This window comes from Microcaecilia unicolor, chromosome 13, assembly GCF_901765095.1.
Source record: "Microcaecilia unicolor chromosome 13, aMicUni1.1, whole genome shotgun sequence".
NCBI classification, from domain to species: domain Eukaryota; kingdom Metazoa; phylum Chordata; class Amphibia; order Gymnophiona; family Siphonopidae; genus Microcaecilia; species Microcaecilia unicolor.
The window spans coordinates 18,808,827-18,828,018 of NC_044043.1; the positions used below are offsets into that span (position 1 = coordinate 18,808,827).

Here is a 19,192-nt window from a genome sequence, read left to right on the forward strand (position 1 = left end):
ACGCATGTTTGAATTCCGTTACCGTTTTCATCTCCACCACCTCCCGCGGGAGGGCATTCCAAGCATCCACCACTCTCTCTCTGTGAAAAAAATACTTCCTGACATTTTTTTTGAGTCTGCCCCCCCTTCAATCTCATTTCATGTCCTCTCGTTCTACCGCCTTCCCATCTCCGGAAAAGGTTCGTTTGCGGATTAATACCTTTCAAATTGAACGTCTGTTTGAATGTATCATATCACCCCTGTTTCTCTTTTCCTCCAGGGTATACATGTCAGGTCAGCAAGTCTCTTCTCATACGTCTTGTAACGCAAATCCCATACCATTCTCGTAGCTTTTCTTTGCACTGCTTCAATTCTTTTTACATCCTTAGCAAGATACGGCCTCCAAAACTGAACACAATACTCCAGGTGGGGCCTCACCAACGACTTATACAGGGGCATTAAAACCTCTTTTAATTCCCCAATGTGTCTATAACACATGAACCTTATCCGACCACATTAACTCCTTGTATCTGTTTCCATGCTGGAGATGGCGAACACCTCTATGGTACAATGTAAGCCACATTGAGCCTGCTAATAGGTGGGAAAATGTGGGATACAAATGTAATAAATAATAATGAGAGGCGAAGCTAAATGAATACCGGTCCTTAAGCTCCACCAGCACAGGCGCCATAAGATTCAACAGCTCAGAATTGTGCACTTTCAACTGAAACCCCGACAGTCATCCATACTGAGAGAGGTGTCAAGATTGAAAGGGAGGACACAGGCTAAATAAGAGTGATGCTCCTAGCCACCCACCCCGATCTCGCGCACCTCCACACTATCCCGTATCACCTGAGCCAAAGGCTCGATAACCAATGCAAAAAATAAAGGAGAAGGTGGGCAGGCTTGCCGAATAACATGCTGCACACCCATTCATCTGAAGATAGGCCTCCAGGTTCCAGTAAAGCAGGGAAAGCCAGTCCAAAAAGCTCCCACTAAAGCCAAAGCGCATATTTGGCAGACTAGGAGATTCTAGCTAACGTAAAAGGAATTCCTACTACTACTACTATTTAGCATTTCTATAGCGCTACAAGGCGTACGCAGCTCTGCACAAACATAGAAGACAGTCCCTGCTCAAAGAGCTTACAATCTAATAGAAAAAAAATAAAGTAAGCAAATCAATTAATGTGTACGGGAAGGAAGAGAGGAGGGTAGGTGGAGGCGAGTGGTTACAAGTGGTTACGAGTCAAAAGCAATGTTAAAGAGGTGGGCTTTCAGTCTAGATTTAAAGGTGGCCAAGGATGGGGCAAGACGTAGGGGCTCAGGAAGTTTATTCCAGGCATAGGGTGCAGCGAGACAGAAGGCGCGAAGTCTGGAGTTGGCAGTAGTGGAGAAGGGAACAGATAAGAAGGATTTATCCATGGAGTGGAGTGCACGGGAAGGGGTGTAGGGAAGGACGAGTGTGGAGAGATACTGGGGAGCAGCAGAGTGAGTACATTTATAGGTTAGTAGAAGAAGTTTGAACAGGATGCGAAAATGGATAGGGAGCCAGTGAAGCGACTTGAGGAGAGAGGTAGTATGAGTAAAGTGACCCTGGCGGAAGACGAGACGGGCAGCAGAGTTTTGAACCGACTGGAGAGGGGAGAGGTGACTAAGTGGGAGGCCAGCAAGAAGCAGATTGCAGTAGTCTAAACGAGAGGTGACAAGGGTGTGGATGAGGGTTTTGGTAGAGTGCTCGGAAAGAAAGGGGCGGATTTTACGGATGTTGTAAAGAAAGAAACGTCAGGTCTTGGCGATCTGCTGGATATGAGCAGAGAAGGAGAGAGAAGAGTCAAAGATGACCCCAAGGTTTCGAGCTGAGGAGACAGGGAGAATGAGAGAGCCATCAACAGAAATAGAAAACGGGGGGGAGCGGGGAGGTGGGTTTGGGGGGGGAAATGAGAAGCTCGGTTTTGGTCATATTTAATTTCAGGTGGCGTTGAGACATCCAGACAGCAATGTCAGACAAGCACGCTGAAACTTTGGTTTGGATGCAAGGTGAGATATCAGGGGTAGAAAGGTAGATTTGGGAGTCATCAGCATAGAGATGGTAGGAAAAGCCATGGGATGAGATTAATGAACCAAGGGAAGAAGTGTAGATAGAAAAGAGGAGGGGACCAAGAACAGAACCCTGAGGTATGCCGACAGGCAGAGGGATAGAAGTAGAAGAGGATCCACCAGAGTGAACACTAAAGGTGCGGAGGGAGAGGTGGGAAGAGAACCAGGAAAGGACAGAGCCCTGGAATCCAAGTGAGGACAGGGTATCGAGAAGTATGCTGTGATTGACAGTGTCAAAAGCAGCGGAAAGATCAAGAAGAATGAGGATGAAATATTGACCTCTGGATTTAGCCAGTAATAGGTCATTGGAGACTTTTGTAAGCGCAGTTTCGGTTGAGTGGAGAGGGCGAAAACCAGATTGTAGTGGGTCAAGAATAGCTTGTGAGGAGAGAAAATCAAGGCAGCGGCAGTGAAAAGCACGCTCAAGTAATTTGGAGAGAAAAGGAAGGAGGGAGATGGGTCGGTAATTAGAGGGACAAGTAGGGTCGAGTGAAGGCTTCTTAAGGAGAGGTGTGACCACAGCATGTTTAAAGGCAGCAGGGACAGTCGCAGTGGAAAATGAGAGGTTGCGAATGTGACAGATAAAAGGAATAAGAGCAGGAGAGATGGCATTAAGAAGGTGGGTGGGAATGGGATCAGAGGAACAGGTGGTACATTTTGAGGAAGAAAGGAGAAGTGTAGTTTCCTCAATAGTAACTTCAGGAAAGGAGGAAAGGGAATGAGGGGAAGGAGAGAGAGGAGAACGGACTAGTGGAGGGAGAGGCGGTGAGGTAGAGAATGCAAGGTTTATCTTTTGAACCTTGTCGTGAAAGAATTCAGCAAGGGTCTGAGGAGATAATGAAGGGGGAGTTGGGGGAGGGGGCACCTTGAGGAGAGAGTTCAATGTGGTGAAGAGAAGTCGAGGGTTAGAGCCAAGAGAGTTGGTCAGTTGGATATAATAATCTTGTTTGGCACGTAAAAGAGCAGATTGGAAGGAGGTCAGCATGAACTTAAAGTGTAAGAAATCAGCAAGGGCCCGAGATTTCCGCCAGAGGCGTTCGGCGGAGCGGGTACAGGAACTTAGGTAGCGGATATTAGAAGTCAGCCAAGGTTGGGGTTTTGTACGCCTTATAGGGCGGGTCATCAAAGGTGCAAGAGTGTCTAAGGCAGAGGATAGAGTATTGTTGTAAGAAGAAACAGCCTCGTTGACAGACGTGGATGGTGCCACAGTAGAGAGGAGGTTTGAAACATGGGAGGATAGAGATGAAGGGTCAATATTGTGAAGATTCCTAGATAAATTAGATAAGATAGGACGGGAATGGGAGGGAGGAGATTTAAGTGTGAAAGTTATAAGATGGTGATCAGAGAGGGGAAGATCAGAGGCAAGGAAACTAGAGGGTGAACGGTTGGAGGAGAAGATGAGATCAAGACAGTGACCATTTTGATGAGTCGGGGAGGTGGAGCATAGTTGGAGATTAAAGGAGGATGTTAAAGCGAGTAACTTGGAAATATAAGAGTTGGAAGGATCATTAGCAGGAATATTAAAGTCACCAAGGATGAGGGAGGGGGAGGAAGGATCATGGAAGAAGGCAAGCCAGGCATCAAAGTCACTGAGAAAGGATGAAAGGGACTTATCAGGGGGACGATAAATGACCGCTATTCGAAGAGGCAGAGGAGAGAAAAGGCGGATAGAGTGGACTTCAAAGAAGGAAAAACAGTGAGATTGAGGTGGAAGAAGGGGTTGAAATCTGGAGGAGGGAGAGAGAAATAGTCCAACACCGCCCCCACGACCAGCAGGGCAAGGAGTATGTGAAAATAGATAACCGCCATGGCACAGGGCTGCGACTGAAGCAGAGTCATCAGGGCAGAGCCAGGTTTCTGTTATGGCGAGCAAATGGAGGTGACGCAAGATAAAAAGGTCCTGGATATAGGGGAGTTTGTTACAGATAGAGCGGGCATTCCATAGGGCGCATGAGAAGGGCAGAGAAGAGGAGGGGAGTAGAAAAATAGAGATGAGGTTAGAGAGGTCGCGGTGAGGTCTGTAGAGTTGGGATAATAGTTGGTGAGGGGGGCCAGGATTGGGATTGATGTCAGCGGCTGAGAGTAAGAGAAGGAGTAAAAGAGAGCGGAGGAGAGTAGGAGAGGTGTGGCCACGAAGGCGTCGAAGGCGAGAGGTATTTAGGTGGAATGGGGAAGGCAAAATGGAGGGAAGAAAGAGACGGAGATTAAAAGCCAAGAGGGAGGAAGAGGGTAGGAGAGGAGGTGAGGTGATTAAGTCGATGGATGGGCACTGAGTTCCTGTAGCGGAGAGAGGTAGGGGGTGAGGGAAAAGATTAGGAAGGGACAGGGCTAGGAAGAGAATGTGAATAGGGGCCATAAATGACTGAGGTACTTTAGCAACTGGGAAGAAGATTAGATGTAAAGAGAAATATGCCACCCCGGAGAAGGCTGTAAGGATATGCAGATGAGCTGCAAGTCCTCCACAGCACCTGAAAGGCAGCCGGTGGTAGATTAATATCTTCATTTGTGGCATTTAATTCAATATAAATGAGCCTGTCGGTGCAGCTGCGAGTTTCTTCAACAAGAAGTATGCATACAATGGTTTCCACCCTGTTTTTTAATTTACTTGAACACAGTTTTATAACAAAATGTTTAAAGAAAACTTCTTTAGCCAGTTAGACTTGGTCAATTATGATTGGTGAACCCTGTTGCAAGGCAGAATTGTTTGTTTCATTGCCCAATTGTATGCTTCTGGTACCTCCTGGCTCCTGAGTGTCTGTTGCTAGGCTTACTTTGATGCCTACAGTTCACTAAGAGGTCAAACTGTAGCAAGGGTGAAGAAGCACCAGCAACAGACACTCAGACGCCTTGCAACAGGGTCCACCATTCATAATTGGCCAAGTCGGTCATCCTAACTGACTGCAGTTTTCTTTAAACCTGTTATGAAACCTGGCCTCATCCTTCCACATCCTAAAAAACATTCCTGTTTTTTAGTTTTCTTGAATACAGTTTTATAACAATGTGTTCTTTATTTTAAAAAATTGGTGCTTTTTGAAAGAAGAATCACTTTTACTACACTTGTATTGTTGCAGGAATGGATGCATGAATTTATGATACTTCAGAAGTCAGACAGCACACCAGAATGAGAGAGAAATCTTCTTTATTTGCCAGCAAACAAAGTAGAACATCAGCATTAAGTCTCTTCTTCTCTTTCTCAGCTCTCTTTGTCTTTGTGGCTTCTGTCTCAGCTGCTTCTCTTCTTATGCTGTCTTCTCCTTCTTCTGTCTGTTCCTTCTGTCCTTCTCTCTCTTCTGAGCTCCTTCTGACGTAACCTGCTTCTTCTCCCACTTAAATACTGTTCTATCTAGCCTAGCCTAGCCCCCTTACTCTCCAATTGGTTAAGGAATAGATTGATTACCTTGCCTCAACCAATCAGCTCCATACAAATATCAGTTACATAGGTTCCAGACATCCTAAACTGACCTGTGACCTGGGGCCCCTTACACCAGACATTTGGGCTCCAGTCTCTTACATGTTATTATGATTGATTTCTCATATTCCTAGTACTAACTGCTAACTAAACTCTGGTATTCATTAAAGGGGTCAAGGGCCAATCTTACTTAATAGCATACATATCAGGTTATTACTTTCAAGACCATTTCTACATTTTACCTATAATTAATCAAGGAGAAGAGAGCTGACTAGTCCTGACCTCTTTCACCTATCAGCTTATACATTGAACCAGCCAGAACTATGGCTAAGTCAAACCACATGTTGATCTCTTCACTGCAGTCTTTGCTTAGAAAGTCAGACAAAGAATTGAACAAACATTCCACACAGAATTATTAATTTACACAGAATACAGCATATTCTAAAGTAAGCATCCTTATAAAACATATTCTACATATCAAGAACTTCTAAATTCTAACTCATTTATATCTAGAATTATTTAGAATCTAACTATTTCCTTCTAAGCAGTGTTCAATTTAATCCTAAACAAACTGCCTGCAATATGCCGGCTCATAATAGAATACATATGTGTTTGCTTAGCAATCCATCAATCACAAGGGTGAAAGAAATTCCTGTCTCTGACCTTTCTAACCTTTGGCTCAGCCAAGCCAGACATTGAAATAATTAACTCCAGCTTGCATCCCTTCATTTGCAGGACTGAGAATTTAAAATAGTATTTTGAGCACCTTTAAACAAAATTAACCCTTAATATGATTTCTTAGAATTATTCTTTGCCCACTGCCTCAGTATCAAGGGTGTAGTGAAGAAATCACAGGCTGCTGCCCGCAAACATTTGAGGGCATTTTGGCAATCCTTATATGAAGAGACTCCAAATTGAAAACTACATATTCTGATAGAAGGAAATCTGCTCTTTCTAATGGTGCTAAAAGAAAGAATATTGAAGCTGTCCCACTGGAGATCAAGGGCATCAAAGATAGTCCAAAATGGGCAAAAATGCTTTTTATACAAACTTTGAACGCTTATAATTTTTCAACCACTTGAAGGAAAGTGCTGCAAATTGGAATGCCTCATTACAGCTGTGCATTTAGTACACCTACCAAAAATCAACCTGAAAGGCCAACTAGTTTAGAAACTACAGCAGCCTCAACATCGCTGTAAATTGATTTTTGCCATTTTTTTGGCAAAGTTTGAGCCTAAACCATTCAAAAAGTAAGAGAACTAGGAACATGGGGTTTTGCCAGTTCAGTAGTGCAGGTTCTCCAAATATCCCCCTTGTACACTACTAAAACTTCCAGTTTTACAGCTTCTGGAAGTTGGCCCAAAATGTCATTATTGCTCAGGCGACATTTTGCAACCCTTTACTTGAGGTCCCCTAGAACCTCCAATTTTTAGTCTTTTGAACTAAAATTTTGCACAGCTTAGTTTTTTATCATAAAGAAACTATGTACCAAATTTCATCAAAATCTGAGATGGTGAGGTGGGGACCCCTGGTCCACTTGACACGGAATGACTCCTTGGGAAGATCGGGGTGGAACTGGAGTCACCCCGGATACAGCAGTGAGGAAATGCAGAAGGGCTGCAAGTCCTCCACAGCACCTGGTGGGAGCGCTGGGCACCTAGAGCGGAGGCCCTGAGTGGATCGGAGTGGACCTGGGTGTCGCCCCGGAGAAGGCTGTAAGGATATGCAGATGAGCTGCAAGTCCTCCACAGCACCTGAAAGGCAGCCGGTGGTAGAGCTGGGCACCTCTCAGCTGAAGAAAGGCTTACCAGGGGTTAGGCCAAAGCCAGCATTCCTCCCCCTGAGGGTCGCCTGATCCTAGCCAAAAAGCACCTGGAAACTCTGTGCACTTGGAGCGAGGGCCCTGGGAAGATCGGGGTGGAACTGGAGTCACCCCGGATACAGCTGTGAGGAAATGTAGAAGGGCTGCAAGTCCTCCACAGCACCTGGTGGGAGCGCTGGGCACCTAGAGCGGAGGCCCTGAGTGGATCGGAGTGGACCTGGGTGTCGCCCCGGAGAAGGCTGTAAGGATATGCAGATGAGCTGCAAGTCCTCCACAGCACCTGAAAGGCAGCCGATGGTAGAGCTGGGCACCTCTCAGCTGAGGAAAGGCTTACCAGGGGTTAGGCCGAAGCCAGCATTCCTCCCCCTGAGGGTCGCCTGATCTTACTTCAAATGCAACTCATAGGGAATGCTGTTTTCACACTTTTTACAGAGCGTATTTCACTCAGGTACAGTTACATGAGTCAGGTTATTTTTGAAAATACTTTTTCATGCTTTCTGGACCTACCCAAAATTCAATTTTGGAACACCATAGTGCAATATATTTTTGATTTGACAGGTAAAACCCTGCCATTTTCCCTTGTTAATCTCCTGCTAGATAAACCAGGCACCAGTAGAGGTAACAACAGAGTAGATACCCTTCTTATTCATAAGTTTTGTCTGCCAGCCGCAAATATGTTTTACAATCATGGAAGGTTGCTGAGTCACCTTCTTACTGGAAGTGGAGAAATCAAGTTCATCAACGGCTTCCTTGGGAAGCTTGGGAGGCACAGTAGTTCTTTTAAACGTAAACAGTATTTTCTGAGGATCTGGGACGGTTACATCATGCATATAACACCACAGGGTAGAGGCCTTCTAAACTCAATATAATGTTACACAGACACAGGGATATCTTTTTTCCATACATTTAATTGGAATTTTGTCTTCCTATGCTTTAATCCAATTAAATTGCTGGGAGCCATAAGAAACCAGGCTGCAGTGATTTTGCTGCTTTGGTTTGGGAAGGAAGTTAAAAGGAAAAGGTATGACCTATTTGGCTTGTAATTGTAACATAGTAACATAACATAGTAAATGACGACAGATAAAGGCCTGTATGGTCCATCCAGTCTGCCCAACAAGGTAAACTCATTTTACATGGTGTGTGATACTTTATACCAGAGTTTGACTTGTCTTTGCCATTCTCAGGGCACAGACCGTAGAAGTCTGCCCAGCACTCTTCTTGTACTAACTTCTGAAGCTAACATCGAAACCCCTTCAAATTTACACTCCAGCCTATCCATATCTATTCAGTCATGACCAGGGTGTAGACCATAGTAGTTTGCCCAGCACCGGTTTTGCTTCCCAATTACCGGCGTCGTCACCTAATCTCCGCTAAGATTCCGTGCATCCATTCCTTCTAAACAGGATTCCTTTGTGTTTATCCCATGCTTGTTTGAATTCCATTACCCTTTTACGGAGGGCATTCCACATATCCACCACCCTCTCCATGAAAAAATACTTCCTGACATTCCTGAGTCTGCCCCCCTTCAACCTTAATTCACGTCCTCTAGTTCTTCCTCCTTCCCGTCTCCGGAAAAGATTTATTTGCGGAGTAACACCTTTGAAATATTTGTAAGTCTGTATCATGTCACCCCTGTTTCTACTTTCCTCCAAGGTATATGTTCAGATCAGCAAGTCTCTCGTATGGTTTGCATTGCAAATCCCATACCATTTTTGTAGCTTTTCTTTGCACCGCTTCATCTTTTTACATCTTTAGCAAGATACAGCCTCCAAAACTGAACACATTACTCCACGTTGGGCCTCACCATCGACTTGTAGAGGGGCATCAACACCTTTCTTCTGCTGATTATACCCCTCTCTGTTCATCCTAGCATCCTTCTGGCCATGGCTGTCGCATTGTTTCTTCACCTTTAGATCCTCAGACACCAACACCCCAAGGTCTCTCTCCTGAGTTGAGCTTACTAACCCCTCCCCTCCTATCCAGTATCTCTCTTTTGGGTTTCTGCACCCCAAGTGCATGACTCTACACTTCTTGGCATTAAAATTTAACTCCACTCCAAAAAACAGGGGATAAACTATTCACAACCAGAGCACTCAATATATTACTCTCTTATTTACTGTGCTCCAGATATGTTTCTTCTCCAAACACATAATTAAACTCTGGAATTCATTGCCGGAGAATGTGGTGAAGGCGGTTAGCTTAGCAGAGTTTAAAAGGGGGTTAGACGGTTTCCTAAAGGACAAGTCCATAAACCACTACTAAATGGACTTGGGAAAAATCCACAATTCCAGGAATAACATGTATAGAATGTTTGTATGTTTGGGAAGCTTGCCAGGTGCCCTTGGCCTGGATTGGCCGCTGTCGTGGACAGGATGCTGGGCTCGATGGACCTTTGGTCTCTTCCCAGTGTGGCATTACTTATGTACTTATGTATTAAAATCACTTTATTTGTAACAAACCCCTACCAACATGCATATCTGTCAATAATTACCAAGTCAGTTCAATCCCCCATGAGTATTATACATAACCAATTGTTATACAAACATTGTGAACATATCACGACTAGTCATCACATTTAAACAATGTTATCTTATACTGTCTTCACATCCTAGTGAAATATTGCATACTAGTAAAAAAGGCCTGTTTCTGTCAGAAATGAAACGGGCGCTAGCAAGGTTTTCCTTGGAGTGTATGTTTGAGAGAGTGTGTGTGATAGACAGAGAGTGTGTCATAGAGTGTATGTGAGAGACAGAGAGTGAGTGAGTGCCCCTCCCCCTTCCCTTTATGGTCTGAGGCCCCCCTCCAGCCACCCATGTCCTGGGACCCTCCTATCCCCCTGCCCCCCCTGCAGCAACCCATGTCCAGCGACCCTCCTCTCTCCTGCCTCCCTGCAGCCACCCATGTCCAACGACCCTGCTCTCTCACCTGCCCCTCCTTCATCCACCCAGGTTGTGTAACCAATTCTTCGGGGCAGGCAGGCAAGATCCCCGGTCCTGCCTGCTCGGTGCTGGCGCTGATGCTCCCCCGCTGCTGGATCGCTGTTCAGAATGGCCGCCAAGACTTCCAATGGCGGACTCGCGAGACTTCTGTTGAAGTCTTGGAGGCCGCCCTTGTAAGTATCGGCAGCCTACTCCTCCCCCTGCCTGGGAATCAGCTGTGAGTGACGTCAGCCTGGCTATAGAGCTTAGCTCAGCTGCCTGGGAATCAGCTGTGAGTGACGTCAGCCTGGCTATGGAGCCTAGCTCAGGAATTCCGAAGGCGCCATGGACACAGGCAGACATATTAGAACGTTGGTGGTGAGAATTATTATATAGGATGTGGGTTTCACACAATTTAAATCCAGTTGCTGCCCAATGAGCAACTCCTTGTCATATGCAGCCATAGCTCACTGGAGTTAGGTGCCTATTGCTTGGGCATTTGTCCTTCAGGTGCGTCTCCTCTTCCGTCTCTTCTATGAAACATAGTAACATAGTAAATGACGGCAGAAAAAGACCTGCATGGTCCATCCAGTCTGCCCTACAAGATAAACTCATATGTGCTATTTTTTTTGTGTATACCTTACCTTGATTTGTACCTGTCCTTTTCAGGGCACAGACCGTGTAAGTCTGCCCAGCACTATTCCCGCCTCCCACCACCGGTTCTGGCACAGACCGTGTAAGTCTGCCCAGCACTATCCCCGCCTCCCGCCACCGGCTCTGCCACCCAATCTCGGCTAAGCTCCTTAGGATCCATTCCTTCTGAACAGGATTCCTTTATGTTTATCTCACGCGTGTTTGATTTCTGTTACTGTTTTCATTTCCACCATTTCCCGCGGGAGGGCATTCCAAGCATCCACTACTCTCTCCGTGAAAAAATACTTCCTGACATTTTTCTTGAGTCTGCCCCCCTTCAATCTCATTTCATGTCCTCTCGTTCTACCGCCTTCGCACCTCCGGAAAAGGTTCGTTTGCGGATTAATACTTTTCAAATATTTGAACGTCTGTATCATATCAACCCTGTTTCTCCTTTCTTCCAGAGTATACATGTTCAGGTCATCAAGTCTCTGCTCATAGGTCTTGTAACGGAAATCCCTTACCATTCTCGTAGCTTTTCTTTGCACCGCTTCAATTCTTTTTACATCCTTCGCAAGGTACGGCCTCCAAAACTGAACACAATACTCTATAGGTGGGGCCTCACCAATGACTTATACAGGGGCATCAACACCTCCTTTCTTCTGCTGGTCACACCTCTCTCTATACAGCCTAACAACCTTCTAGCTACGGCCACCACCTTGTCACACTGTTTCGTCGCCTTCAGATCCTCAGATACTATCACCCCAAGATCCCTCTCCCCGTCCGTACCTATCAGATTCTCCCCGCCTAACACATACGTCTCCCGAGGATTTCTATTCCCTAAGTGCATCACTTTGCATTTCTTCGCATTGAATTTTAATTGCCAAACCTTAGAACATTCTTCTAGCTTCCTCAGATCCTTTTTCATGTTTTCCACTCCCTCCCGGGTGTCCACTCTATTACAGATCTTAGTATCATCCGCAAATAGGCAAACTTTACCTTCTAACCCTTCGGCAATGTCACTCACAAATATATTGAACAGAATCGGTCCCAGCACTGATCCTTGAGGCACACCACTACTCACCTTTCCCTCCTCCGAGCGAATTCCATTCACCACCACTCTCTGGCTTCTGTCCGTCAACCAGTTCCTAATCCAGTTCACCACTTCGGGTCCTATCTTCAGCCCATCCAGTTTATTTAAGAGCCTCCTGTGGGGAACCGTGTCAAAAGCTTGCTGAAATCTAAGTAGATTACGTCCATAGCTCGTCCCTGATTCAATTCTCCTGTCACCCAATCAAAGAACTCAATGAGATTCGTTTGGCACGATTTCCCTTTGGTAAAACCATGTTGTCTCGGATCTTGCAACTTATTGGCTTCCAGGAAATTCACTATCCTGGAAGGTCCCTTAAGTGGTCCTTGTGAGACACGTTTTCCAGACCTTGTCCGGTTGATGTTTTTTTCTAAGTGTAAGGGTGTCGGTTCTTTGCATGGCTGTGTCTGGTTCTTACTTTACTTATGGACTGCTGTGCCTAGTCTCTAGATTTGTCTTCTGATGAGGACAAGGAAGAAAAAGTTGTTTTACTCAATAATTTTTTTCCTTTAGTTACAGCAGACAGTTACTCTTTCAAGAGGCTGACACTATCAGATCAGTCTGTTTCTCTGCTTAGGTTTCTTGCTGTGGTTGCCTATGCATAGTTCTGCTAGTTGACAGGTTTATGCCTCATTTCTGTGAGGATGGAGAAATGTCTGCCTTATTCCTTTTGTTTTGTTACGAGAAACACTGATTGACCAAGGAGTATACAGAGTTTGGTTTGGTACCCTATCTCTACCTGCTGGTAGATGATCATAACTCACAAGTCTTTGGATTTGTCTGCTGTGATTAAGGAAAGAAAGTTATCAGGTAAGAAATAACTTTTCATCCAGGTGGTCCCCATTATTCCTGTTCACACAATCGGGAATAGATCCTATCTACCAGCTATTAACGTGTGAGCACCTGTTCATTCCCTCCATTGTACTCTACCCTCATATGGGAAGTCGAGCATGCAAAATGCTTTTTTAATTCACATTCGGTTCCCTCCCCTCCTGTATTGAATTGCATGTTTCCACAATAATCCAAACAGCCACTAGCTGCATTGCAGCTGTTAATTGAAGCCAGATTCCTGAGGCCTTTCTCTATGAAGCTTTATCACCACTGACTTGCTGAATGTGGCTTTCCTGGTTAGTTTTCCTCTATATACCTTCCAAATATTTATTCTGTATGCACCTTTTCTATGTTGTCCCTTGTCCTTCTGCCTTTTCCTCCTGAAGTTAGAGGCCATGATGGAACAAAAGGGCAATTGGAGTGGAAAATATGAAATGAGTGGCGCAGGTTCTTGCTCCCTGGGTTTGGAAGTTATGATGTGCCTGAACTGAGTTTTTACTTTGGGCAGAGTGTGCTCTCTGCATTCCTAGACTGGATACTATGACTAGATGTTTTCATTTTCTCCACCCCCCCCCCCCTTTCTCTGTCATAGTGCAGCCAGATTTTTTTTTTCTTCAGGTGTTGGTTTATGACTTGCTCTTTGGCAAGGGACTGAAGGGTAGTGGTGGTTGGAAGGCGACGCTGCAGAAGCATCGTGCTCGGCTGCAGGCCGAACTTGCTCGGTTAAAGATCAGACGGAAGGTCAGCAGAAATGAGGATCTGCTTGCTCCTTTGGCAGGGGCTTCTGAAGGTACAAAGATCCTTAAAACAGAAGGAGGAAAAATAAGTTAAAAAAAACCCTCCAAATGAAAAAGACTTCCCAATACAAATAAAAAAAACTGTTTACGTAATTGTGCTCATATAATTGAAGTGGCATCAGGCACAGCATGGTGCAAATAAGTCACACATTTTATATTATAATCATTGCATAATCTCAGTGTCCAAAATGTCATTAAAAATATTATATTATGAACAATGCACAAAAATGGTCAAAACTGCATGATCAAAATGAATCCACTATTTATCTGAAGGTTATAAATATGACAACTGGATGCAAGAGCTGAGGAGACTTCCAGAGTTTCTTCTAAAATGGTTCCAGGTGCAGAGAGCCAGGTGAATAGGAGGCAGGAGACAGCAACGTACCCAGGAATTTTTCACAGGGAGTATATCTCTTCCCCCCCTCTGCTCCAGTCTTCACCCAGGCAGCGCAGCAACACTCATAAGCTGCTGGCACCTGCACCAGGACTTTCTCTTAGAACCATCCTGCCCCTTCTGACACGACTTCCTGTTTTGTGACGGGTGGGATGATTCAGAGAGAAATTCCTGGTGGAGGGCAGGAGGGAGAATGCAGATAAAAAAAAAAAAAGCCAAAAAAAAACAAAAAACCTGTCTGACGGGGTGTGTATGCAGCACATACACCTTGAATGGATACGCCACTGGCAGGAGAGATGATGCATCTAGCCTTATCCCGAACCCCATATAAATGAGAAGGTATCATAAAAGGTGTTTCCCGTCTTTAAGATTTATTTGCCACCATTTTTTATTATAACATATAATGGCTCTAAATTTCTACTGACCAAGATGTTTCATACGATGAATGCTTTGATTATTAAATTTTCAGTGTGAAAGTTTAGGTCCCTGCTACCTTTTGAGTCCACCTGAGGTTCTGCTATTATGTTTGGGGTGAGGGGGGAATGGAGTGAAGAGGTGAGATGATGTCTCATGTCACTTGAAGGACAGGGCAGAAGATGGCTGTACAGTCGGGATGTGGCTGAAAATGGAAAAGGGGGATGAGGCGAGAGAGAAGATGGCTTTGTGGGAGGGGGGGCAGGCAGAAGGTGGAACTATGCCTGGATTTTTTTTGGGAGGGAGGGTGGAGGATCAACATAGTGGCATTAGACATGTATTTTGGGTGAGAGGTCAGATGGTGGTACTTTGTATGACTAAATGCAGGTGTGGGGAGGATATCGCTGTACTTGGAGAGACAGGAGATAGCAGGTAGCACTACATCTTGTCCTGTCAGTCTCTGTCATGCTGTGCATTTTCCAAATGATGTACTACAGGGTTTCTGTCATGAATTCATTGAACCAGGCTTGATTTAGGCCACTCTTTGTTTTTGTAGCTCTGTTGCCACGGTATGTACGTGTAAACCCCTTGAAAACCAGCACTGATGATGTCATCGATTACTTCAAACGCCAGGGCTATACTTATCTGGGCCAAGCATCCAGGTGCAGTAAATTGTCTGCCCTTTCCTTCTCCTCCCATTTTCTAAGTTTATTTCATACTTGATGTACTGCCTTTCTGATTAGTGCTGTCTTCTCAGTGTGCAGGAGCTGGGCCATCTCTCAGGGAAGCAGTTCCTGACAGACTGCCATGTGCCTGAGCTGCTGGTCTTCTCACCTAGGACAGACTTCCACCAGGATTTCCTGTACCGATCTGGACACATCATCCTGCAGGACAAGGTGCAGTGAGGAGAGTAAGCAGCAGAGTTGGGTTAATGCAGGGAGGGCTGAATATTTTTGGGAGGTGGATCATGCTGATTGCTTGTTGTTGCAGGCTAGCAGCCTTCCAGCCTTCCTTCTGGATCCTCCCTTGGGCTCCCATGTAATTGATGCTTGTGCTGCTCCTGGAAATAAAACCAGTCACCTGGCTGCAATCCTTAAGAACACTGGGTGAGTGAGGAGAATGTGTCATCCCAGTACAGAGCTGAGTGTGGAGTTTGTATGTGTTCTGTGGGGCAACACAGAAGGGGCCGGGTGTGAGGTCACTTGGTATACTAGGAAGGATCATGGAAGGTACACTTTTGGGTCCAGTGTAATGTGGAGGGCCAACTGTTAGAGTAACAGTGATGGGCTTGGTATATCCGTGTATTTTGGGGTAATACTGTGAGGCATCAGCTTTGGTATCTTGGTTTCCTTGTCGCCAGCTCCTTCCTCAGTTAGTATGTTTCTATCTCAGCTGGTGGTGGACAGCTTTTTCTCTAGCTCCTGGGCCCAAGGCCTCTGAGGGTGCTCCTGGGCCGATGGCCAGTTTGAGCCGGGGGTGGCGGACTGGTGGTGTTCCCTTTGGCAGCATACGCAGTTGCTGGGTCCCTGCTGCACCTCAAATTCCCTCTGAACAGGCTTTTGCTGTTCCTTTCCTTCCGTTTGTTTCTGTCTCACTAAAAAAAAAAAAGAACCATAGAATTTATTTAAAAGAGAAACACAGAAGCACAGGGAAGTGTGTTTTTGCCGAGAGCAGGTTTGTGTTACTGCTGTCCAAGTCCTGTTTTCTGTTGCCTGCTTGTCTGAGCCTGCCTCGAAGTGGAGTCAGAGAGTTTTGTTTTCTTCGGCTCAGCTGTTGGTTCCCGCGCTTTTCTGGTCCGGGATAAGTCCTGCTGGGTTCCTGTTCGGGGACGGGCGATGGCAGCGGAGGCGGTAAAACGCTGTTCCTGATGCGGGAAACGGCATTCAGCAGCGGGCCTTTGCAGTGCGGAGTGCGTTGATTTGGCGGGACTCGACAGAGTGGTGCCCCCCCCCCCCCCCCCCCCGAGAGCATGTTTTCCCGCCCAGAGCCTGGCGATTCTCACGCCATTTTGCGATCAGTCACGGAGCCGGCTCTGGTAGCGGTTTTGGGCAAAGCTTCTTCTCTGCTTGTAGGGGAGTCGGGGGGGCCGTCAGGCACTGTGGGCGGTGGTGCAGGTGCCATGGCTGCGACCTCCTCCATTGCAGGGGAGGGGTTTTCGCCAGAGTTAATTTTGCTACTCCATCAGGCATTTTTGTTGAAAAGGGCCTTGCCCCCCCCTCCTTCACGCGGCTGCGACAGCTTCGGCCTTTGATTCTCTCAGGAGGTCTGGGGGTAACCAAGAGATTTGGGGTTTTTCCCCAGAGGATTTCTCCTCCCTTAAAAAGCCTAGGCTTTCTTTGGGGTCTGAGGAGGGGTCCTGCATACGGTCGCTTGCAGCTTCCTCCGTGGTGGCTCTCTCGGAGCAGATGGGGGTAGAGGACGTGGAGGACAGTGACCAACCGGAGGACTCTTCCGCCGTGAGGATTTTCCATAAGGGGGAGTTGTCCTCTTTTAGATTTCAACAGTTTTTATTGATGACAAAATCCAAAAATACAACTTCACTAAAGCACATAAAGAACAGCTGTAACAGAAACATCACCGGTATACATCCATAGTAATGGTCATCAAATTTATGTATTAAACCCCCCCCCCTTCCAACTATTTGTTGCAACCTTCCCCCCCCCCCCCTTTTTTTTCCCTTTGATTGATGACCTGATCAAAGAAATCACATATTGCAGGTTTCGAATATACATGACTTTAAGCATGAATTCGTATCCAAGTAAACATCTTATTACTTATATTCATCAAACTTTTTCCCCCCCTTCTCCTCCCCCCCACCCTCCCCCTTTTCCCATTGAAACAGTGTTTCTCCGAGGACAAGCAGGCTGCTTGTTCTCACGACTGGGTGACGTCCGCGGCAGCCCCCACCAACCGGAAAGAAGCTTCGCGGGACGGTCAGCACGCAGGGCACGCCCAGTGCGCATGCGCGGCCGTCTTCCCGCCCGTGCGCGACCGCTCCCGCCAGTTCATTTTTTTCCGCGCCTGGAGAGAGTCGTGCCTTGCCGCTCTCTCTGTTCAGCCGCCGGATTGTTCGATCGCGTGTACGCTGATCGTGCTTTTTTCTACTTTTTACTAACGGTTTTCGTTACCGCCCGGTTTCTTTTACCAAAAAAAAAAAAAAAAAAAAAAGAGAAACCCTGCGCGTGTGGGGCACGCGCTCCCTTTTTTCCCTCGCTTCCAGCGGGGCCGCCGCGTTGCGGCCTAGTGGCCGCACGGTCGTTTTGCTTTTTCGTGGTGTGATTTCAGCCACCATTGACGACTTTGACTTCGCCGACGCGATTTTTCCGTCGATGTCCTCGAAGGTCCCGAGTGGATTTAAAAAGTGTGGTCGCTGCGGCCGGCCGATCTCGCAGACCGACACCCACGCTTGGTGCCTCCAGTGCCTCGGGCCGGAGCACAATCTCAAGTCGTGTGCTTTGTGTCTCGGTCTCCGGAAACGGACTCAGGTTGCGAGGCAAGTTCTACGGGACCGTCTTTTTGGAACTTGCGCCGGCCCCTCGACGTCGACCTCGAAGGCATCGGTATCGACGCCCGGTCCTTCGGTACCGGTATCGATGCCCGAGACATCGGCACCGATGGCAGCGACCCCAGGAGAACAGGTCCTGTCGGCCCGCCGGTCCTCCGGTGAGAGTGGGGGTGAGAGGCCGCGTGGGCAGTCGGCCCCGGTCAATCCCTCAGCTCGTGGGCCACGGGACCGAACCCTGTCTGACCCGGTACCTCGAGACCGAGGGGGATCGACCTCCTCCTCCTCCATGCCCTCCGGCGCCGGTGACGGGCATCGGAAAAAAGACAAGAAGCGTCGTCACCGGTCGCCCTCGGTGCAGCCCGATGTCGCAGAGGAGGCGACGCCGAAGCGTCACCGTCGAGAGGAGCGGTCTCCGTCGGTTGTGGAGGTACCGACGCGTCGGGGTTCCGGCACCTCAGTGCTGTCTCCTGGCTCCCAGCAGCTTCTGGCACCGACACCCCTACCGGCCCCACCGCCTTTCCCGGCAGCGGGCCTGGACGAGTGCCTCAGAGCCATCCTTCCGGGGATCCTGGAAGGGCTGATGCGCCAGGGGGCGCCGATGACTGTGGCGCCGGCGAGCTCTAGCCCGGCGCCGGGGCCGTCGACACCGCCGCCGCTTGCGGTGCCGGTCTCGACCGCCACACAGGTGGAGTCCCCGTCGATGGAGGGAGCTCCGTCCCCGCCGGCGCGGGAGTCCACCGCTCGACGACACCGAGACCCTGGTGCCTCGACGTCGAGCCGGGCCCGGTTCAGGACTCAGCTACATGAGCTTATGTCCGACACCGAGGATGAGGACTCGTGGGGGGAAGAGGAGGACCCTAGATATTTCTCCTCAGAGGAGTCTACGGGCCTTCCCTCGGACCCCACGCCTTCACCGGAGAGGAAACTCTCACCTCCCGAGAGTCTCTCTTTTGCCTCCTTTGTGCGGGATATGTCTATCAGCATTCCCTTCCCCGTGGTCTCTGTGGAAGAGCCGAGGGCCGAGATGCTCGAGGTCCTCGACTATCCATCACCACCTAGAGAGTCCTCCACGGTGCCGCTGCACAATGTCCTAAAGGAGACGCTGCTTCGGAACTGGGTGCGACCATTAACTAACCCCACCATTCCCAAGAAAGCAGAGTCCCAGTACAGGATCCACTCTGACCCAGAGCTAATGCGGCCACAATTGCCCCATGACTCGGCGGTCGTGGATTCTGCTCTCAAGAGGGCACGGAGTTCGAGGGATACCGCCTCGGCGCCCCCGGGGCGGGAGTCTCGCACTCTG

At 47.6% G+C, this 19,192-nt stretch overlaps 1 protein-coding gene across 2 annotated transcripts in view; it reads left to right on the forward strand.

Moving 5' to 3' along the window:
• NSUN5 (NOP2/Sun RNA methyltransferase 5) overlaps positions 1 to 19,192 on the forward strand; it is an 88,962-nt gene that overhangs the window by 30,758 nt on the left and 39,012 nt on the right. For both annotated transcript variants that reach the window (XM_030185950.1, XM_030185949.1), the window contains 4 exons: positions 13,398 to 13,569; positions 14,941 to 15,046; positions 15,142 to 15,280; positions 15,375 to 15,490. In XM_030185950.1, the coding sequence (XP_030041810.1) occupies positions 13,398 to 13,569; positions 14,941 to 15,046; positions 15,142 to 15,280; positions 15,375 to 15,490 (533 nt within the window). The remainder of the gene's footprint in view (positions 1 to 13,397; positions 13,570 to 14,940; positions 15,047 to 15,141; positions 15,281 to 15,374; positions 15,491 to 19,192) is intronic.